Source organism: Pelecanus crispus, chromosome 7 (genome assembly GCF_030463565.1).
Source record: "Pelecanus crispus isolate bPelCri1 chromosome 7, bPelCri1.pri, whole genome shotgun sequence".
Taxonomy (NCBI): domain Eukaryota; kingdom Metazoa; phylum Chordata; class Aves; order Pelecaniformes; family Pelecanidae; genus Pelecanus; species Pelecanus crispus.
In genome coordinates this window covers 46,114,750-46,138,043 of record NC_134649.1, presented here as the reverse complement: position 1 = coordinate 46,138,043, position 23,294 = coordinate 46,114,750, and the positions used below count along the sequence as shown (strand labels likewise).

The following is a 23,294-nucleotide window of genomic DNA, read 5'->3' as shown; positions in this document are numbered from 1 at the left end:
TAATTGAGCGTTGACAATCTATAGTTAGTACTAGCAATTTTAATCAATATGCAATGATGCAGCATAATGACAAAGTATTGGTTTATCTGTTTTGACTGATTTTTTTTCTATAAATAAAGCAAACACACACCCATATATGTGTGATTTGTGGTGATAGAAATAAAAAGGAGTCAGACTATTAACCCAGCAAATATGGTAGCCTGCCAAGATGCAGTTGGTAGACAAAATTAATGTCTGAAACAGAACACATTACAGAGATAGAGAACATAAAATCATTAAACACTTCGCGCACCCATTTTTACTAGAAAAGGATTTCTCAGTTTCCATGTAGTTGGAAATAAATGGCTGCAGAAGTGCATAGGGAGGCTACTAGACAGAAAATTGCAGGCTATTCAGCAACACTGGAGCAGATGTCAAAGTCAACGGGAAATTTCGGTGCCTTCTTGGAGAGAGTTGAGTGGTAGGTATAAACCCTTCCATTTAAGCTGTTGAGATGCCAAAAATTGCCTGATCCGGTGGATACCAGCCCTCTAGAGTAGTAACTACTTACAGTGTCTATAAAAATAGCATTCTTCTAGTTCCTTGCATCCATCTCAGCCTGAATGCAAATGCTTCAGCGCATTGTTGGCAAAGCATGTAGACCCAACAGAATGGGGAGGAGGTTTGGTTTCTATAGCTCTTACTGGATTAAAAATTAAAACAGCGGAATAATCTGGGAGTCTCAAAGCTCTCTGCCTTGAGGCCTTTCATAACAGCGGTGCCCCTCAGGAGGAAGGATTAAAAACTAAAGGGAGGAAATCATAAGAAGGCGAGCGGCGTTTGGCAAGGCAGCTCGTGATCGATGCTCAGCCGCGGAGGGCAGGAAGCTTTCGCGGGTGTTGTAGGCTAGGGAGATACCAGGCGGTGTCGCCATGAAGATTAGTGTTAACAGCTAATAAACAGGGAAAAGCAGTGGGGGGAAAGGAAAAAAAAAAAAGAAAAAAACCCCGGTGAACGCAGGGGGAAAAGGGCTGTCTTGATTAGTATTAAAAATGTTTTACATTCTGGAAAATTATAGCTTTGTTGGGGACCTCCTACTAAATTTATTTTTAACTGCTCTATTGAAAATTCTGCACCACTAGTCAACATTATCTCTCAGTTGCTCAGCACAGTGTTTCTTTATTAAAAGAAATAGGCATGAATATTTTTGACTGAAAAATTAATAGCTTTTGAATTCATACACAGCAGGTTTTCTTTTGCAAAGAAGTCCAATATCGCTGCACAGCACTTCTATAACCATTTATTTAGAGTCCAAGTCAAACCTTTGACAGCTAGAGCAGTGTTACAAGCCAACATAAAGAACTCCAAGATGTAAACCAACAATAGGCAGTCTGTGTGAGGTTTGCCATTGTCAAATACATAGATTGTTTGGATTAGTTTATGTAAATGTACTGTTGTATTACCCTTTGGAAAAAAAAAAGATCACATTTGTGTATGAAAAGTGGTTTCGTTCACAGGCAGCATTATAAATTCCTTATCCTTTAACTTACACGTTAGAAGTAAAAATTGGTGCCTGACAGGCCTATATTGTGTGGCACTCTGTTGTTGGATTGAAGCTGCCTTCTTTTCATTTATTGAAATATAGAAAAATTTATTATAGATACCATCTGATAAATCAGAAATTATTAAAATATGTATAGGTGAAGCATTTGAAAATTAATTATAAAATGTAGAAGTATAGTGTTTTGCATAAATCGTGCTGTCCTAGTGAAAAAAATACACAGGCGCTGCCTAGACTGTGCTAGACCCTAGTCCTTTTAACTCAGTGGGATAGGACTTTGGTAAAAAGATCTGATGACCATTATTGCAGTGCAAAGTATTCTTTACATCCAGTAATTAATTTTTTTTTGCCAACATAACTAATGCAAGGTGTATGTTAGAATTAATACATTACGGTCCATCGGTGATTTTAAAGGAAAGAGCGGCTGCGAATCCAAACATAGCGGTGAATTGGGATTTAAAATTACAGCCTTTTCATGACTGAGGAACGTATTTATTCTGCTTAAAGGATCTTAATGCTTGTTTGTAAACTGTTCTGTTACTGGCACGTAAAATTGGTGACTGAGTGTTAACCACGTGCCATTTGTAACCCACACTGGCCGTTGGCACGGTCTTTTTCCTTTTGGGCTTCAGGCAGCAGCTTGAGCGGGTGGTTTTGGACCGGTTGGACCACAGCCAGGTTGTTGGTAGTTGTACATCGATTCAAAACTCGCCCAGTTTCAGGGAAGGATAGCTTGTCCAGTCTAGCCCCGTCCATCCATCGCACCCCCACCTTTGGGTGGCTTTAGCTCCTTGCAGTAAGTTTGACCTTGGGAAGGGCGGTGGAGGGGCCCGTGCCTTTCACTACAACGCTCCACCAAGATATCTGTTTCACAAAGCTCTTTAGTCCTATTAAAGTCGATGAGATGTAAACATGTTCTTACATAGTGTCGTGGTGGATGGCCTAAGCCGTTGGCGGATAGGTGCGTGCGCGGGGAGGTGGCTCTTGATGTCTGGTGTACGGCAAAGGGCAGCTCTTGCCTTGCTCCCGAGGAGCCGTGGGGCAGGCAGGAGGGGCTGGGGAAGGAGACACATCATGAGCTGGGGCGGTGCTAAATGCCGTCTTTAGAAATGTCTGACTTTATAATGAAAATGCCCAGTGGTGCAGCGCTTTAAAAGAAAATGGAAGTATCTCACAACTTAATGCTTGGAGCACGCAAAGTTGTTCTGATTACTGCTACATGTCTTGTTTTGGTGAGACTGAAGGCCTAAATAAAGTGACAACAAAGCAGTCTGTGAAGGAATATCCTGTGACATATTTTTGTAAGGTGAATTTTTTTCAAGGATTTAAAAAAAAAAAAAAAAAAAAAAAACCACAAAACCAAACAAACAAAACCAAACCCACCACACAAAAGCCAGAACAACAATTTCTCAAGAATTTTCATTCTGGATTTGCTATTAAGATACCTTGCCCTACATGGTATTTTCATTGGTGTTAGTGATCAGCATAATAGGTTGAAATGGAAATGTGCTTTCTTTGGGGGGATTAACTTATGTCAAAGTTCATAGGAAGGGAAGAAAAAGGAAAAAGCATCAACCAACAAGTAATTCTGCATACTAGGTGCTAGAGTCATCTTTTAAAAATAGACAGAAAACTTTTAAAGAAACTTTTGGCACTTCAAATGAAATGCGCTGTTAGATATCCCTTCTTTAATGTGTTTTTTTTACCCTAACCATAGCAGTTACGATTGTTTTGGAATACTGTTTTTAGCAACTGTAATAATAAAGCATTAAAAAAAAAAATAGTCTTTTAACTGTTGAGGTAATGACTGAGCATTTTAGCTGCTGTAGCCGTACTTTATAGTTTGAAAAAATAACGATACGCAGCAATAAAGAGAGATTCTCAAGCACAACAAAAGCTGTTTTTATATACTGGTTTTCATTAAGTCTCACTCCTCAGCTTCGGTTTCCTTAGTATTCCTGCCAATAACAACACCTGCTAAGTGATTGCTGCCTGCCAGGCTCTGCATCTTACACACTAATGTGTCCAGGCTGAAGCGGGAGAGGAAGACACAGCATTTAACGTAGTTTTAGGCCCAGCGTTAGCTTTCTCTCTCACCCTGAGCGTAAAGAAAAGGAGTCTTTGCTGCAGCGTGTCTCAGTCCCAGGAGCTCGGTGCAGATAAATCCTCAGCCCTAGTTGGGACCAGAGCAGCAGCATCCGTCGCGGAGGAGTCGCTGCCCTGCAGCAGTGGGTATGGCCCCACCGTGACACTTAGAAATATATGTATTTTTCTTTTTTTTCTTTTTTAAAAGAGTTTCAGGGGCTTTTTTATGTGCAGCCACTATTGTCATGTAAAATGTTTACACAAAAAGAAATCAGACTTAGCCCTAGTGGGAGAGCCACTTACTGGAAATCTATTTTACAGGGTGAAGGAGAGGGTTACCTCTCTGCCTTGTTTATATCTAAAGAAAAAAAAGAAAATGACTCAGTCTTCACCTTTAATAGGAAGACATGACTATTTCTTGAAAGGGAAGGTTAATAATAAAATCCTAAGCAGGATATTGAACGCTGAAACAATTGGGGCATTTTTGATGAAGTTAAAACAGTACGAGGAAATGATCTCCAAACCCCAAAACTTGAACAAAGCATCCAACGAGGTTCAGTGATTGAACTTGCAGAATTTTAGGACCTAAAATGTGTGGGGTTTGGTTCTTTTACTGTTGGGGTTTCTTTCCCCCCTTCTTGTTTTTGGGGTTTTTGTTGTTTGTGGGGTTTTTTAAGGCTGGAGGAAATCCTCCCTCCCCCCATCCCCAGTACAAACATTACAAACCCATTTAACTCTTTGGTGCAAGGGCTGTGCTCTGCGGCGTGCTTGGAGAGTGCCCCACGTTGCGCCTTGCTGCAGTGCAAGAGGTCTTGCTCATTAAAGCGCTAACTCCGTGACTTGGGCTCCCTCCCCTCTGACAGCAGTGATACCTCATCCAAAAATTACAGTATGTGGGAAACAGGCTGTTTGCAAAATACCAAGGCGAGCGACTTTTCTAATCATAGTAACTTGGTTTTAAATAGAAAATACAAACAGGGAGAAACCGTGTCGAGTTTCCATCAGGAAAAGAAACCCTCCCAGCCCGGTCCCTCCCTGATCTTTGCCCTGCGCAATCATCCACGGCCGCTTTCACGTTTCTAATTGACGCCAGTGTTAAGATTTAATAGTTTACCATTCAGATTAATATTTCAAGACGGCAACAAAACCAACACCATTCATAATTTGTTATTCTGCTCTAATTCACAACCGATTTTTCAGCCCTTGCGCTATAGATGCAACAAAGAAAGCAGCGGCGAAGGTCTGTGGAGGGAGCGCAGCCCTCTCCTCCCTTACCCTCGCTTGTGTTTTGGTAACCGCGTCGGCAGGGATCAGACCCTGGCTGGAAGAGGAGAGAGTGTCATCAAATAAAACACGGAAAAAGGAAAAACTTCGCTAGCGATCGACAAGGTCGTGTTTCATTAACTTGTTGGTTCAGGCTCGCAAATGGTCGTCGGAGGTGAAACGCAGCAGACTCGCTGCGTTCCAGCTTTTTGTTCTCTCTTTCCTCACAGACTGCAGTCATGTTTAATTTGGAAACTGGGCTCCTTTGGCAAATTAGCAATTAGAACAATTTTGTGGGAATATGTATATGTGTCATTAGTTTTCCTGCAAATTAATAGCGAGAGCAGAGGTCAGGCAGAAATTTTCCACTTGACTGCAGCTCCTCTGTTGAGATTTGGCACTTTGTTTTGGAACGGCCACAGCTGCTCAAAGCCACAGTCTTCCTTTAGGAACTGTCTTTTAATTAGTTTACCTCATAGCCATTATTACAAATATTACTGCCTCCCCTCCTTGAAATAAAATTACTGTTTCTACAAAATATTCCGGTGACATCTTGCACCACTGCACATTGATGCTGGGGTCACTCGGATGCAGCGTTTAATCATTAGATCACCTCCATAAGCATCTCCTAATTAGAGTCCTTACAATACAATTTTATCTGGTAATTAGCTGAGATTGGCTGCTTCCTCTGTAGCTTATTAGTGGCAGCCCAGCAGTGGGTGTGAATCACAGTGTCATTTGTCAAGCCTGTTAAAGCCCCCCCCTTTGCTCGTCCTCTCCTGTGTTTATTCCTAGTTGCTACCTACGCTGAAAAGCCTGAAGAAATTTAACTCGATTCAAATTCTTTAAGCAGGGAGCGCTGACCTTTGTGGATCCTTTCTCGCAGTTTCCTAGTAGAAGCAGATTAAATGTTAAGTTTTTTACGCACTAAAAAAGGAAGGGGACTCTTTTGAAATGGAGTAGTTGGAGCCGTAATGATGAAGCACGAGCAGTGATCTTTCCAACAGGAGGGCCTGGCTGCCGAGCCTCTGCTAGAGACGGGCACTTAAAATTGATGCAGATTTGCTCGCAGTTATTGGGCTGTTAAAATGTCCATTTAGAAACCGAGATAAAGTACAGTAGATTTAATTTCATGGTGAGACCTGTCAGTTGTACTGTTATTATCGTCACTGGTCCTTTTCTCATATGGAATAGATGGATAGATGGATAACAGGGAGACATTACTATAGATGTGTCCCTAATCAGTGTCCTTAAATCACGCCGGTCAACAAACGGGCTGGGCTCTCAGTGGCGGCACGTGGCGGCAGTGCCCAGCGCCGCGGCGTTTGAACGAGCGTGCTCATCTCCAGGTTGCATTTAGCAGTTCACGCCGGTGCGGGAGGTTCTGGGAAATCAATAGCCACATCTCACCGCCTTTCGCGATCCCTCGCTGGGTTCGCATCCTCCGGCCTCGCCACGAAGTGTTAAATATTTCCCGCTGGAAGGCGAAGCATGGCCTGTGAGCACCTGCGCGGAAGGATGGGCGTTCGCAGGGCTGCCGCTCACCACCTCCTTTCCTGGGAGCAGTGCTCGAGCTGCCGGCGCTCCAGCGCAGCCGTACAGCGCCGGGCGCTGTGACTGGGGCTTCCCTCGGCTTGCTCCGTCTCACCGTCGAGAGGGAAAAGCAATCACAATTTATCTGTCGCTCAGCTGCGCCCTTTCTGCGGGCGATGGGCTTTTTGTGTTGGTATCCTTTCCGTAATGTTAGAGCCCTTTGTCTTCCACTGCCTTTGCTTTGGATAAATCCTATTACTTTCATAAAGAAACGTTATTTGTGGCTATTAACTCATATGAGGGATGCTAACAGGAGTTTTCTTACCTGATTACTTTCATACGAGGAGAAATAATACAGTGCCTTACGGATAAACACGAGATGTTTGGGGGCATAGCTGGGTAGTGCGCCTTGCCTTCACCTGAAAAGGTTTAACATCCAGCAAAAAGGAATTTTAATCACGAACAAAAGTTGTAAAATTCTGGCCCTGTTAAATTCAGTAGGAATTTTGCTACCGACTTCAATGGGGTCAGGATTTCACCAACATTATTCGCAAAACCGCCTAAGGGAGGGAAATGTGGAAGTAGTCAGAGAGCCCTTTTCTCAGTCGTCTTTTCTGATGTTGTAGTTAAGAGATCGGATTGTTTGTTTAAAATACTTCAGCGGGAGTGACCTATTGAGACGGAGCATCGTCGTTCAAAGGACGTTGTAGGGCAAAAAGAAAGGGTCGGGGAGGAATGTGGATGCTGGTTATATAAATAGGGTTGTGTATCGAAAACACGTGAGTTGGAGCTGGGTTTGGTACACAATCCTAGAGGCAGTTGTGTTTTACAGCTTGCTGTGGCAAGCTGCCATTTGTCCGGGGCTGGGCTTCGTGCAGGTAACGCTGATGCCTTCTGTCCTAGGAGGAAAAAAAAGAGCGGTGCCACTTCTGCTGGGCTGAATGCTTGCAGTATTTCATGCAGTGTGATTAATTAAATGATTTCAGTGTTAACCTACTCCGGGCTTTGCTTTTAAAAGGGAAGAACAGAGCTGGGGGTGGGGGGAGAAAGGCCCAATGCTGAAGAGAGGGATTGCATTTCTCCCTAGTATGTCCCTAGGAAGGTCTTGCCTTTTATTTTAAGCCTGATGCCTTCAATGAAATATCCAGGAATTCTGATTAGAAGCCATGCATAATGATAGCATGGAAATAAGAGATGCGTGGGGTTTGGACTGTGAAACAATGGAACTAAAATAAAATACTAAAATGGTTATGTACTGCGTGAGGTCTTGTTTTAAGGTTTAGCTAAAAATCCATGATTTGTAGTTTGGGCAGCAGGCCACGTTATTCTTCTTTTAAAATCTATTTGGAAATGTATATATTTATTTATTGGCTCCTCATGGAGGTGTTACAGCAGCACTTTGTGCTGAAGCGAGCGCTTGGGCTGCATTGTCTGCTTCGAACTGAGGAAGACTCCGTATCGCGAATTTTCTCTGCAGCCCTTAATTAGCCAGCAGTGCCGTTTGTAACAAAATCCTCGTCCTTCCCTCCGCAGCTGAATCTGGTATCGAGCGTCACGCTTTCCAAGACTGCATCCGAGGCATCTCCGCAGAGCTTACCTCATACTCCCACCACCCCGACTGCGCCCATCACTCCCGTCACGCAGGGACCGTCGGTCATCACTACCACGAGCATGCACAACGTCGGACCCATCCGGAGGCGGTACTCGGATAAATACAACGTCCCCATTTCTTCAGGTAAAGGGGTTCTGGTGGCGCAGCCCCTTTGCTGGGGCGGCTTGCTGCGGCCCGCAGCCCGGCAGCGGCAGGCTGTGTTGGTAACAGGACAACTGCTCTTATTTAGCAGATATTGCCCAGAACCAAGAATTTTATAAGAACGCAGAAGTTAGACCACCATTCACGTATGCATCTTTAATTAGACAGGTAAGCTGAGCCAAACACACGCCTTTGGATTAGAAAAAAAATATCTCCCTATATGTGCACACTCTGGATTAAATAGATTTTCAAACCTTTGGTATGTAAGCGTGCTCAAATGCTCAAACCTTTACTATAAGGGTTTTTAGAACTGCAATATATAACATAATTGCTTTTGATTAAGTATTACAATACGATGTGATTATTAGGAAATTCATTTCACACAACAGTGAAAATGAGCCTGTTTAAAGATGGCAAGTCAATTATCACAAGCTACAGTAATCTCTGATCCCTAGAATTAATCTGAGCTCTAAATAATTACTGAGCTTTAATCAGCTAGTGAAATGTTTTGCATTTCTCTTTGATTCTGCTTTATGAATGACTAATAAATTAATATTTCTGTAAGGAAACAGAAATAAAAACTCAAAACAATTAGATAATTCCATTTTGAATTTTGCCATTGAACTGTTAAATACAGCCATTAATCTTAGTTCGTATTGTGAAAACCCTCCTTCGGATTTTTTCCTCCAAATCTCCTCTTCCTTTCTTTCTTTCTTCCTTTCTTTCCTTTTCGTATTTGGTAAAGTAAAACTGTGAGTGTATTCTGTACTGGCGCGCTCGTAACTGATCTTGCAATCGCTTTGCTTCACAAGGCCATCCTCGAATCTCCAGAAAAACAGCTAACACTAAATGAAATCTACAACTGGTTCACGCGAATGTTTGCTTACTTCAGGCGCAACGCGGCGACGTGGAAGGTAAGCCTTAGCCCGCCTGTGCCTCCTGCCTTTGATATCTGACGTGTAGAGAATAGACATTGCTGATGACACAACAAATTGTAACGACGTGCGGACATGAAAATTTAGATCGGCAGTTCTGACACACCCTGGGTGCCTTATCTGCGGGAACAATTTGATATTTGGCAGAAAAATTCTTCTGCCTTTGGAAACCACTAATTGAATCCCCATTATTGGCTTTTGTGTTCTGTGTTTATGCCACGAGTTCCTCTGTGTGGTTGCTGCTAGCAGTGAAACTCAAGCCCTTCAGCTGGAACATATTAGAAAAATAAAAGAAAGAGGTAAAGTTATTGTGTCAGTAGAAGATACGCTGCTTGTCCTTTTAGTTATGCAGACTGTAATCACAACCACCGCTTTTTTTCCTTAGGATCTATAGATAAGTGGATTTCTTTCCTCAATCAATTGACTCTCAACTACATATACAGATCTGTTATAAACTTCCTTTTGGTGTTTTTTTTTTTTAAATCACACAGCAGAAGTTTATTGAACATACTAGGCAAGAAGCAAGCCCCACAATAAGAATTGTGTTTAAGAAAAATAAACTTGATATTTGGCACTTTAATCTCCTACCACAACCATCTCAGATACTGTTAGATAAGAGGTCGGTCTGGGGAGTTTATTTTATTTTATGTTATTTTTGGGGGGACACTCCTTCCCTTATATCTACCATTACAATAGCCGCACTGGCTTCTGAAGCTAGTGCAATTACAAAGGAATGAATCAAATAGTAGGATCTTGTATCGCTGTAAAAATTGCACCCCCGGTACTTTGAGCCTCTCTTAATCTAGACAACTCTGTTGCTCTCAAACGACTGCAAATGACCAGGTAGGATGAATATGTCCCATACATGCTGTTTCATCAGCTCCTTCTGTTTTTCCTGTCTCAGCCTGCGTTTAGGATTAATTCCTTCCGAGGATGAAGCTAAAAATGGTCCTTGGAAGTTAGCTTGTTTTTTAGTAGCATGTTTCACGTTTAATTCAGATCCCAGTGCAATTTTGTACATTTTCAACCTTGGTCTAGAAGCTCTTAGGTTCAGGAAAAGTCTTGTGATTGCTGCTTTGATTCTTCACTGCAGTTGGAAAACATGAGCAGCGTTTCGCTTTGCAGCTTCCTTACTATCCAGAAAGGAAATTAACTTTCCCTGATTTAAGATCCTTTTAGACCTGCCTGTCTCTTGCTGCTGGCGTGGTTCCAGTAGGACTTTTCAGCAGCTGCAGGTGTGGGTGCTAAAGTAAAAATCCTATTTAATTCCAGCAGCAAAGGGAAGGGAAGTGGAGGGAGGAGTGGAAGAAGGCAGCAGGCAGCCCTGGCCATATCTCCTGCAGGGCTAGTTTTAGGAATTAGCTTTGTGCATCACGTAAAATGCAATCCCAGAAGCCACGTGCACTTACAGTGTGCTTCTGCAGAGGAGGAGGAGAGAGGCTGAGCTGCAGACCCTGGGGCTTGCAGAAGGGCAAGGTGTGTCCCGGCGAGGCAGGTACCATTTAGAGGCCCCTCCTGGATACCTTGACCTTGTGCAAGTGTCCAGGTCCTGCTTCACCTACCCGTGAAGAGAGGCTTCACCCCAAGTTCCACCAGCGCTGGCAAAATTGGCAACCGCTCGAAGTAATGGAGGTTTTCCTGCTGAAGACTGCTCAGATTTATGCCAGCCTTCAGGAACAGCAGGGATGAAAATGCAGCTCTGGATTGGCATGAGGGGAAGCCCACGGGGCGCAGAACAAGCACGAGGGGCTAATTGCAGAATCAGAATAATTTGAATATATACGTGCTGATTTGCGCTCACCTTCAGCTAATGCTTAGGGGGCATTGGGTCAGTGTTCCCCAAGTTTAGGGTCAGGGTTTGGTGTGGGCAAGCTTCCCTGAGCCCTGTTTCAAAAAACACAGAAGAGTGCAGGAATAAAGACCTTTAAAAAATGAACCTCTCTCCCAAAATGCAGTACAGCAGAGCCTGAGCGGTTATTAAAATAACAAACCCTTTCATTTACTACATTCAAACATGTTCAGGGTAATTTTTCTGCAAAAGTGGCTTGCATACAAATATTTTTAACAAGGTAAATATATAATCTTACAATAATAGCTCCTAATTTTTCTGTTAAGCTGATTGCTGGGGGAGCACTGTGAACTGGTTCTGACAGGTCAGAGGCAATGTCTGTTTGCTTTTATTTTTTGGAGTAATTTGCTGGCACTGAGTCGCAGCCATGAGGCACAGGCTGCAGGTGTGGCTCCGAAACGTGGGGGTATTGTTCAAATAAAACTGTTAGATAGCAAGTATCCAGAGGCAGGGGGAACAAAACAATTTTTTTCTGCCATGAATTCCTTAAATAAGTGATCACATGGAAAATAGAAAGCGAGGGCAACACTTCTTGGACATCTTGCAAATACTCGTCTGTCTCAATGTATTCGGCAAGAGCCCCATCCAGCAGCATTAACCATCAATTGCACATTGACTTCAAGAGAGCACGAACAGACTGTAAAGTATTTCTCCGGCATTAAATTTATTTAAAGAAGAACACAAATATTTCTGCTCAACCGTGTATTTAGAGACTATTTACAAACTCCGAGGACTCGCTTCGCTGAACTTTGCTGTGTGCGTTTGATCAACTGCTGTATGAACTACAAGATCAGCTTTCACTGGGGGAAATAGCGTTATTATTCTTACATTTTGCTCCAGACTTGACAGTGTTCCCATTTTCACAGGAAACTGCCTGAGTTACCCAGATGTGGGCCGGCAGCCCTGTGTCGGGTTGCACTAGTACAGCACCCACCAGCAGTTGCTGAGCTAGCTGATTTTTGCCCGTAAGGTGTGAGGCGCTAGCGTGTTTTTCCTCTACCTCAAAATCAGGGATTTTGCCAAAAATTTCAAAACTAGTGAAATCTGGGAGAGGTGGGAGGGAACAACCAAAAAAAAAAAAAAAAAATTAAAAAATAAGAACAGAAGAAAGTAAGGGCAGAAAGAAGCAGCGCTGATGGACAGGTTGACTTTCAGCTAGACTTCTGCCTTGGTGAGAAGAAAAGCGTGTTCAAGGTGTATTTTTCCACCAGTTCACAAGCAGATCAGTGTGGAAAAGCCGAAGCGCCCGGACCCTGCCACAGAGCCGGGATTGGGCACTACAGCCAGAGGAGAGGCGTCTGCACTCAGGCGTCTGCTGGGAAAAGGCATTTTGAGCCCTGACTCTTCCCCCGTACCAGGGATGGGAGTGTGGGGACTGCGCTAGCAATTGCAGAGAAATGGAAAAGTAGCAAAAGACTCTTAGCCTTCCCCTCCCAGGCACACACACCGCTGCCTCTTAATTTACATGACAAATGCACTGTGCGTACCCTTTGTTTGCACAGTGATTTAGACATTCATGATTAGAGCTCCCTTTCACCATCCTAGACCCGATGTTCATTAAAAAAAAAAAAAAAAAAAAAAAGATGACAACGGAAGGAAAAAAATTGTAGTCTCTTGGTTGCCTAGACCCAGGCCATGTGTTTGGCTGGCATTGTGCCTGCTAACGAGTCAACCAGATTGACTAAATCAATGGTGCCAGTGATGATGGATGGAGTTTGTTCGCCTGCATATTTTCAGCAAATGGCTTCTTCTGTTTTCCCTGTTTACCAAGCCCCTTTCAGCGGTGCTGGGGACAAGCCCCATGTACGCATCCGAGTGGCTTTGTGGTAGGGTATTTGCTCAGAAAACTCATAAAACGGGGAAGGAGCATGGCGCTCCATTTGAGGAACAACAAGGCTCTTGGCGCCGTTTCAGAGGGAGCGGGGACAGAAAAGCCACAGCTTGCCGTGACAGAGCGAGGTGTCTCATGATGTCTGGCTTCAGCAAAGGTCCGAGCACGTCGGAGGGGTTGGCCGGGCTCATCCTTCCCTGGCTGCAGAGAGGACATCTGAGCATCGGATGCCATGAGCGCGGGTCCCTCTGGGTGATGAGCTGTGGGGATATTATCACTTTGTTTCGGAGAGCCCTCCTCATGTTTTCACTTGGCAGAGGCTCAGATCAGTCAGTACGGTAGTCTGCCAGAAATAGGAGCCAACTTCCATATAAGAGCAAGCCGTGGAGGCAGGAGTCGGTGCCGTGCTGGCCGGTGGGGTGCTGCCGAGCCCTCGAGCCCCCGGTCCGTGCTGCGGGTGTGGAAGGAGGTTCAGCACCTGATTCGCATTAGCCCAGCTGTGGGAAACTGCAGCAACACCAGCTCCGGTGCCTCTCTGCTAAACTGAGCCGTCTGTACTTAGATGAAATCCTTTCTGTTCTTTCTAACTGCTTTCTTTTCCAGGAGAGGACAAGTTTCTCTTTGCAGAGCGTGTATATTCGTTTTGAAAATGTTTAAGCAATGTTCCTCTTGTGTTCTGTATGAAATGTGCTGTATTATACAACATGCATGCTTAAAATGATGGCTCTTCTCATTCACACTGGGGATAATTGATAAGAATAACTTGAATTTCTAATCTTGGGTTTAAGCTTTTATATTTATTTTGTCTTTGCAAAAATAAGATGTAAAGAGCCGGGGAAAGCAAGCGGGTGCGGGGAGGGGAAGGGGCTTAACATTGCAAAATGAGGACTGTCAAGCTGACTGTGCTGCTGTTCTTGGACAATGATGAGCATTTTCTCATAGAAAGTTTTTGAATGTTTTCTCTTTTATACTTGCTGCAGAATGCAGTGCGTCATAATCTTAGTCTTCACAAGTGTTTTGTGCGAGTAGAAAACGTTAAAGGGGCAGTATGGACAGTGGATGAACTAGAGTTCCAAAAACGAAGGCCACAAAAGATCAGTGGGTATGTCCACCATGTTTGAACTTCTTAGCCTAGCTTGGATCATGCTTACAGTTTAACGTAGAGGCTTTTGGCTGCTAGCTGGTGTTAGACCAACCACAGGTGGTTTCGCATTGTTTCAGTTAAGGGAAACCAAGACAAACATCTCATCACTACTGTTTGTATGCCCACCAGTACCCTGACCCTGCTTGCTTGGTGTTTGTTGCATCACATGCTAGTAGCTTTTAGGTGGCAATGCATATTAACCCTCACAAACCATTTGCTTATGCTTATTGCATTTTATTTTCTTTTTCCTTTTCCCTGTATTTGATGTCTGTTCTGTCCCCGATCCCGTGTCCCTTTGTTTCCACTTCATCTCCTTTGCTGCTGCTCTTGTCCCAGGGTGCCATTCGCACCAACCTCTCACTGCATAAGTGCTTTATCAGAGTAGAGGATGAGTTTGGGTCCTTTTGGACTGTTGATGATGAAGAGTTTAAACGTGGCCGTCATATTCAACGAGGCCGTCCTCGAAAATACTGCCCTGATGAAAACTTTGGCGAGCTTGTTGCACAGTAAGAGCTTTTACTTGCTTTAATTTTTTTTTTCTGCTGTTGCTTTGCTTTGCATGATTTACCCATCTCATGTAGACTTGCATTTCACAAAATAGTGACATCACCTTTGCTGCTAAAGAAACTAAGTTTTTGGTTGTTATGTGTATTTTGTGTGTCCTACTCTGATAATCCAAATGCCTGTAGTAGTAACTCTACTTTGACATGTTTGTTACAGCATTTGTTTATAGTGCAATGTAGACTAAAATAATTATCCACGCTAGTGTAGATATGCTGCTGTAGGCCTGTCAGGAAGACAGATATATGCCAGGAAAGGCTTCAGATAAGTTTTAATTCTGATATTTTCCTTTGCTTTCACTTGTATGCCTTGTTTTGCAACTCTTAACCAGAAATAGTGTAAGGTGCTTATAAGACAGAAACGCTGAATTAACTTGATAAAGTTTGAAAGTGTGGTGAGACCAGCTGTAAAGATTATAATCAGCAGGCCATCCTGTGTCTACAACAACTGTGTACAAATATTCCTGGGGTTCCCAAAGCAATTTTCTTTGACCTTTTCTCGAAGGCCGTCTCTCCAGGACAACTGATCTTTGCTGGTCCCTGTGGGAGGGTCTCAGTTAAGACTCTTCTCACTGTGATTTACTCCCACGTGAAAAAAACAAAAATAAAAATGCCTAGTGAGCAATAAAACTTTTTGGAAATTTCTTGCATTGGCACTTTTTTATCTAGTTTGTATGCAATGATTTTTTTATTCTTTTTTCCCCTCTGGTGGAATCAGTGATATTTAGATGCTCGCTAAAGAGAAAGCAGATATGCTTGGCATTAATTTTCCTCAAATCCGGCCACTTATGTAAACTTAAGATGACTAAAGTAAGGGTCCAAAATAGCACAGTGGAATATTTTTTATTAAAACAGCCTTTAGGGCAGCATGTTGTTTGGCGTGGTCCATACCGTTCCGCTGCGGCGCAGCAGTACCTGCCGTCGTGCCTCCATGCCCACAACCCCAGGCTGTTTGGGGCGATGGCATAGGCAGTCGTTCACCAGGACCACTCACCATTTGCCTGGCAGGAAATAACGTGGCTCAAATCCTCTCTCGTCACGGTCCCTCCGCTCCATTGCGAGGGACTCTGCTGCCAGCGACTTGGAGAATAATTTGCATGAAGTAGTATTTAAAATGTCCTGCGATGCTTTTGATCATAGCCTCCTCATCGTGGACCTTTACACGGTAACTGGCTCCCAGACACGACGAATATTGGAGAATTTCTCCTGAACACAGCTAAAATGAGCAGAGATGCCAAGATGCGCTACTAACGCAGGGTAGTAGAACACATGGCGAGGTAATGTCGAGAGATAATGATGTTCCTTATTTAGTAAAGGCAAATATGATAACCGTAGCCTAAAACTCAGATATTTTCTTTAAATCAAAAAAAAAAAAAAAGAGAAATGAAAGCGAACTTGTGTGGAAAAACAGTCTCAGCTCTAGTTTTCTGGTGTGGGAGGAAGCATTACATGCTTGAAACGCTCGCGCAGAAGTTGGTTGCATTTAACTCTCCTTTTTATGTTTTTCTTATGCAGTAACCCTTCTCTTATTAAAAACATACAGACCAGCCACACCTACTGCACACCTCTCAATGCTGCTTTACAGGTAAGATTAATGACTGTAGCAAATATGCAACAGAGGCGTGTGTCTTCCCCACTCATTTCAAAATATATTAGCCTTGCTCTAATTAGATATTAAATTTTAATTCCGTTAAACTTTTTTCTTAAGTGCATAAAGCATCATAGTCCCTGGAGGCAAACACATATCAGGCTGCTTCAGCATTAGCTAGATGCTTAGCATTTTGAATATTGTGGCAAAAAAATTAAAAGTTCACTTATTAATATTTATCAGCAGTATCATAATTTCCATCCTCTTATTTCAGAATTTCACTTGAGGCAAAAATACCACAAGTGTAATTACTCTAGCACAGCTATTAATGTGCTGAATGATAGGATACTGCGGCACGTGACCTTCTATTGTTCATGGGTTTAAAGAGAAAGCAGATCATTTTTCCCCCTTTTCTTTTAAGGGCTATTTTTGCATATCTTCCTATTGTTGGTAAAAAATAAACGTCGCAATTCCTATAGGAAAAAAAAAAAGATCGTTTTTATTGGTTTAAACTGTAACTATAAGACAAAAATTCTAGGGTTTCGCCATGTAGAAATACACAAAGTGTCAGCGCACAATTAATAACTTGCAGCCTAAAAGTGTGCGCGTCTCCAGCCATTTTTCATGTGCCGTATATCAGGTTGGCATTTTTTTCCCCCCTCTCTACAAATTCCTGAGTCTTATCTCAAAAACCCCAGGTAAAGTCAGTCTTTGCTACCTGAACCAAAGATCCAAATGCATTACCGTGCCCTGAATTTGCAGGGGGGGTGCGTGTTCGTGTGGGGGTTCAAGCCTGTTCCATGTAGCGTGAATTGATCCGGGAGGCAACACTGCGCGTGGTTGCACCCCAGTTGTTTGTTGAGAGTCGCTTCTCGAGAAGTTCGCTGATGGCCGTGGATATTTGCTTGGGCAACCATGTTTTGTGGAAGGTTTGGCAGACTTCTCTTTGTCAGAACCAAGAAACAGATTATTAGGGGAGAAGCGATGTTCTGCACTTCTTCTAATTATTTGAGTTTATGCAGTTAACTTCTGAAAAGCAAATGAAAGCATGTTTAAACGAAGCAACTGTAAATACCATTCATTAGTAACTTATTTTCCCTTGAGTCTTGTGATGTGTGATTTTTAAAGACTGCTTTGTCTCTTGAATAGTATTAAGATTACAAGCCCATTTTACATTCATGAGGCTGAAAGGCAGAAACGAAATGATCCTGCATTTCTTCACATTGTTAACTATGTGACTAATTTCAATTAATATGCTTATCATACGGAACTGTTCATGTTTTATTTCTGAAACACGTGTCATTGTCGTCATCTCCATCCATTCTTGTCTTTTGTGATAACCTCCAAACCGTTTCCATTTCCCACTTTTCCTGGAAGTGGCACGTACTCGTGCCCCTCCGTAGCATCGCGTGAACTGAGTTGATGGAGAGAAGAGCCTGGGCCAGATTTGCTGCCGCTCGTGTGGCCCCTGTGATAAATGGGGGTGAGCAATATTCATTGCACTGAGACAGGTCCTCGATAAGGTCAAAAATAAACCGGCAGGTCCTTCGCTCCTCTCCCCGCTGTTGGGTTTTGGAGGCAGGATCCCGGCAGGTGCTCAGGCGCTCTATGGGGGTTTGGGCGAAGCCGTGCGGGTGGCCAATGCCGCGTGGGCACTTCGGACCTCGCTCGGGCAATAACCTTCCTCCTAGGACACAAGGCCGCTTTACCTGCTGATGCCTACGCTCAGTCTAATTAATTATTAACGAGCAACCTTCCCCTGACTTTTGCGGGCATCCGCAAAGACCGGCTCTTTGCGCATCCCCGTGAGCGCAGCGGCTGCCTCTCCGCAGGCCAGGGGACAGCACGGCACGCTGCCTGCCACCGGGATGCCAGGCTGGCTTTTTCTTCTCCTGTGGGGTGGCAGAGCCGCCCCATCCTTCACCCAGACCCCTCCGATGCCTCCTCCATCTGTTTTCCCTCAGGGCCAGGGAGAAGCAGCAGCTTTCTTCCCGAAGGTATGGGGACTCCAGCTCTCCCCAGCGCTCTCTTTTCCCAGCGGGTCACCGGGGGCTCCCAAAACACCCCCCTCCCCTGTTATTATCTTTATAGCAGATACTCCTCGTGTCCCACCTCTCCCCCAGTAAATTGCTTTACTGCAATTACAAGTTATCACTATGGGTGAAGAATTTGAGTCATTATTTTGCCAAGTGCAGGAAATGTGAACCATTCTTTGCATCCCCTAATCACAATGAGTTTGCCGGTTGTTGAATCAAGAAGATAAAAATAATCCTCCCCGTTAGAATAGCTTTTGTAATCACGTGTGACACATAGGGCTGTGCATGGAGAGGTCAACCTAAGGAAGAATAAAAGGGGCCGTGCTCCTGAAGATGCTGCAGTCAGGGCTGGTCGTGCCCCCCCTTCCCATCCCATCTCCCCCCCGTCCCCGGTCTCTGGCTGTGCTTGCCTGGGAACAACTCTGCCGGCTCGGATGGCAACAAGCACGGAGTTTTGTCCCACGAATTAGGAGCAGGCGAGAGCGTCGGTGGGGAGCACGCTTGCATGAATTCCCCTCCCACGGGCAGGGTTTGCATCATGCAGACCTGGAGTCTGATGGATTTTTTGGCTCCGCCACTGCAGCCGGCTGACCTCCCCCCGGAGCGGGTCGAGCGCTGCCGAGCCAGCGTCTGTGGCTCTCCGGCGCTGAACGGCTCAGAGAGCTGCGGATGATGTCAGCCAGATCCGGCTAGGGTGGGTGAAATGGTTAAATGTCCATCAAGTCCCTGGGTGCTACGGCCTTGGAAAGCCGTGCATCCCATCCCCACCAAACGCGGGGCTCCTCTGGGGCTTGGGGCTTCCGCGCTCCCACCGCTGCCGTGCCGGGCACAGGACTGTGCCGTCAACATGAGCTAATGCTGACACACAGTAAATATTAGCAGGCAGAACGGTGGGAATCAGAAGGAAAATATTTAACAGTTCATTCTCTTCCTACAAAGATTTCCATTTAGAAAGTTAACTCCAGTGTGCCTCTGCGTGGTATTTCTTTAGAACAAGGGAAAATGGAGATAAAATGGTCAGATCTGTAATAGCTAAGGTGAGAGCTGAGTCGCTGAGGCTAAAAAAATTTCACGTGGACTGGTTCAGCTCTGGGGTAGATCGGTGTGCAGCTCGGACTGATCCAGTTAGTGCTAACCGCGGCTTCGCACTCGTGTCAGGAGCAGAACCCAGCTCAGTAGCGCTGCCCTCCTGCTTGCTGCCCGTTTGCTCTGGTAGGAAGGAGTTACCAGCTGAGCTGCTTCCAGTTTTTTTCCCCATTTCATTAAAAACAAAACCCAAACCCAGACCTAAGCCACAAAAAAACCCAAATCCCCAAACATAATTTTGCAAAATGAGGATAGGAAAAGGACGTTTTATTTTTTCCAGGGGGTGTGATTCCAAATAGGGAATGGAAAGCTCTGTCCTCTCACAAGCCTATACAGCTATGAATGCTTAAATCCAGATGTAAATGATGTTAAATTTCCCTTGGTGGAATCAGGGTAATACCTGTCAGAAAGCACGGTATTTAGAAAAACGGTAATTGCAAATAATGTAAATGTGGAGAATGTTTTGGAATAAGTGAGCGTGTTGTGCGACGGATAAAAACGTTAGTCATGGCTCTTCATATATTTGTTTGTGTCCTTGGCAGGCTTCAATGGCTGAGAACAGTATACCTCTATACACTACTGCTTCCATGGGAAATCCCACTCTGGGCAATTTAGCCAACGCGATGAGGGAAGAGCTTAACGGTGCAATGGAGCATACGAACAGTAACGGGAGTGACAGTAGTCCAGGACGTTCCCCTATGCAAGCGATGTAAGTACGGCAGAGGCGCGCGCGTGGCTCTAGGCGTTGTCTTACGTCTGCCAGAGCGTGGCTCTGGAGGCCTTCGCGGTTTGTTCCTGAGGTTCACGGATGGAGCAGGAAGAGCAGACGTCTCCGTTTGGGGACACGCTTAGGTTGATTAGAACATAAAAGGGCCGTTGACCAACTTCCACATAAAACCGGTCAGCTCAATCCAGTCTGACAAGCACACAGAGCTATAAAATTGTTGACTTGTTTGCAGTTCTCTTCTTTAAACTTTGCAAAACCTCACAGGCAACTGCTTTCTTAGAGAAAAAAAAAATCTGGTTTCTCTCCCCTTCGGTCCACGCGAGAAGCGCACCGGCGGGGCAGAGCTGGGAAATGGGCTTGTTTGGCGGGCCTGAAAAAACCCCACTCGACGCGCAACAGTCTTGCTAAGCATTAATGATGGCGCACGTGAAGGTCTGCCTGATTTATAGATTGCTCTTAAAATATCAAAAGGAAAATTAATAGGAGCATTATAGCAACAGACGGCACTGTAATGTGTGCGTATATAACCGCATGAAGTATTGGGGGATCACCGTCCCTGCTCGATGTGAATGGCACCCGGGCAGCGAGCTGGCGCAGGAAAGGGTAAGGCAAGAAGGGTGCGACGCCCCGATGGGTGTGTTCGGTATTTATGGGGTGACGGAGTGAGTTTGCAAAGCTGTAAATTCCCCCCCTCCCCTCAAATTACGTACTGGGTAATTGGCGGCTGGCGAGGAAGCTGGAGTTTATAAGTCTTGCAGTTCTCTCAAAACTCCACGGAGCGCTTGGCTACCTGTGCGAGTGACCGCGTGCGAGAGCCGCGCTGCCTTTCTTCTGCCTGTTCTTAAAAAGGGCTGTAAAATTACTGGCTGACTTGCCACAGCTCACATTACGCATTAAAAGGAGAACTAATTTGTAGTCTTTTACTTCAAAGTAATTTGAATAAGGGATTTACAAAAGTAAGTCTAAATCAAAAAGTAGAAAAACATTAACCTAATACCATGATAGTAATTAGTTGTGAAACTGATTAGCATTTAATGGCAAAAAAGTTTCCCACCTGCATAATGTGTTGTCAGAGGGGAGGGGGCACAAAGGAATCTGAGGCTCCAGGTACTTTGATATTGCAGCATTTTAAATCAGTGCACAAAGCACTTTGAAAAAAAAAAAAATCTTTAAAGATGGCAACATTAATTTTTAATTAATAATTAATTTAAACATTGTCTTTTACCATTTACTTCAAAACATTCAAATCAGGTGTTTAGCTTTTCCAGCGATTGTTTGTGCAGTATTAATTATCTCTCCCGAAGTAGCGTTGCCTGACACACTTTCCGTCTCTCACAAACGGATTCATCTTGAGGCAGTTTTAGTCCCAATTTGTTATCCTCTGCCCGTGACCACGTAGGGCCGGCGTGGAGGAGGAGTGGAGGGACGGGGCTTTTCTCCAGAAACCAGACTTCTCCCAAGGGTTTCTCCTGGCCTAACAGCCAGGAATGAATGTTTATGATGTTGCGTTAATCCAAGTAATTATTTTTTTGCAAGTTCAAGGCTAGTGTAGTTCATGCACTTCTCATTTCACCTAAGGTTTCGTTGTCTTTGAAGAGACTGCGGGGAAGGAAAAATAACCAAGTTAAAACAGGCTAGGACATCTTCCAGAACTGTGCATAGCCATGGCCTTTGTTGCACTTAATAATCATCTCTTACACATTGATACCAAGGTGAGGGGCACAGAACAAATACTGGAGAGCGAGGAGGACGGGGGGAGGGATGCCTCATTTTCATTATTCACCAGAAAATCCAATTTTCTGTTGTAATATGGAAATGATTGTTTCCTGAGTGTTTTCATTTTCTCAGAATTGATAATATATGTGTTCTCTGCTGAACATTTCTTTTTGCTTAAGTAAAATGTGGCCGGGTGATGTTCCAATACCAGCCTTTGAGCTTCCCCATTAAAATGGTGTTTCTAAGTAGTTTGAAGGGATCTAAAGCCAGAACACCATTCACATGTTGTGGGGTTTACCCTGTTTACTAAATAAAATCATGAGTCAACAGCAGATTTCCAGACGCTGTGCAACCTCTTTATTTTCCATAAGCCTGCTTTGTTAATGACATTTTCAATTTTTTTCTCAGAACAGATTTCCTTGTCATAATGCAAATTATTTTTTAAACAATTTCAGTATGTTAGAATAAATCAAGCTTTAAACTTTATTGTAAGGTTTAAAGGACCTTGTTAACATGACAGCTAAGAAGTCTAACACTTTAGCTGAAGTCTTATTACCGCTCATTCGTTTCCTTTTTATGACACATTGAACCACAGCTAGGGGTTTGGTTTTTTTTTTTCCTCCCCCCTTCTCTCTCCCTCCTTTTGAAACACTAGAAAGTAGTCGCATAATTACAGCTTGGGGACATAACACTTTCATCCTGATATGCTCCAAAGGTAGCCACAAAGCAAACTACTCCATGCTGTGTGCACCACCAGAACTCAGTGGCTTTAAACAACAGTCAGCTTTATTAAAAACTCCTCTGTTCCCAGAGTGGACAAACAAAAGAATTACTCAGATGTGAAAAGAAGGGGAATCTGTGTTCAGCAAGGTTATTTATTGTTAACCCCTTCTGGAGTCTTAGGCGTCTACTTAAAAGGAATGCGCTGAAATTCTGCTAATATAAAGAAGAAACGGGAAACCCTTTCCTTTTTTTCTCCCCCCCCCCCCCCCCCCCCCCCCCCTCTTTTTGCCTAGCCCAGCATTTATCTTTTCTGTAATTCAAGAGACTGAATTCTTTAGTCTCTAAATGAAGTTTTCCTTCCCCAGTTTGGACTTTTGGGGAGGTGGTAAATAGAGATTCAGACTTACTTGAGAGAGAGGAGGGTCTCCCTTTGCCTTTGAGCTTACTTAAGCTTATTTATTGCAGTTGTTCTGAAACGTTTGAGCAAAATCACGGATTCAGTAAGGTTTCCTCCTCACACGCCACTTTGTGGTTAAAACTGACGGAGTACACAAGGAGTTGAATCTTTTTTGTTGTTTCCCATGCAGATCTCTCCCGGGGGGGGTTGTATTACCCAGATAACCCTCCTAATTTGGGGGATGGAGTTTTTGCCAGGCTCGCTGTCTGATGTTTGTCCAACACGTGAGCTGCTGGAGGAGGCTGGCGTGGCTGTGCCTCCCCGTGGCTTTGTGGCCCTCTCCGGCTTTGTCTCGCTCGGGGTCGAGCAGCCCTTTTCATAACTTGGTGCTTGCTTTGCTTTTCACTCCTGAAGTTTTGGGGTTTTGACTTCTGGGAACCACACCAAACCTCAAAGAGAAACTCAGTTAAAACCACCTGGTTTCACCTGCTTTCATAACAAAACCAGAAGGGGAGCAGAGTTTGCTTT

The 23,294-nt window shown here is 44.1% G+C and overlaps 1 protein-coding gene across 1 annotated transcript in view; it reads left to right on the top strand.

The window, feature by feature from the left end:
- Positions 1-23,294, top strand: part of FOXP1 (forkhead box P1) — a 224,376-nt gene that overhangs the window by 198,411 nt on the left and 2,671 nt on the right. Inside the window, exons 12-17 of the mRNA XM_075714560.1 lie at positions 7,955-8,156; positions 8,266-8,342; positions 8,987-9,088; positions 13,770-13,891; positions 16,009-16,078; positions 19,746-19,912. Coding sequence (XP_075570675.1) covers positions 7,955-8,156; positions 8,266-8,342; positions 8,987-9,088; positions 13,770-13,891; positions 16,009-16,078; positions 19,746-19,912 — 740 coding nt within the window. The remainder of the gene's footprint in view (positions 1-7,954; positions 8,157-8,265; positions 8,343-8,986; positions 9,089-13,769; positions 13,892-16,008; positions 16,079-19,745; positions 19,913-23,294) is intronic.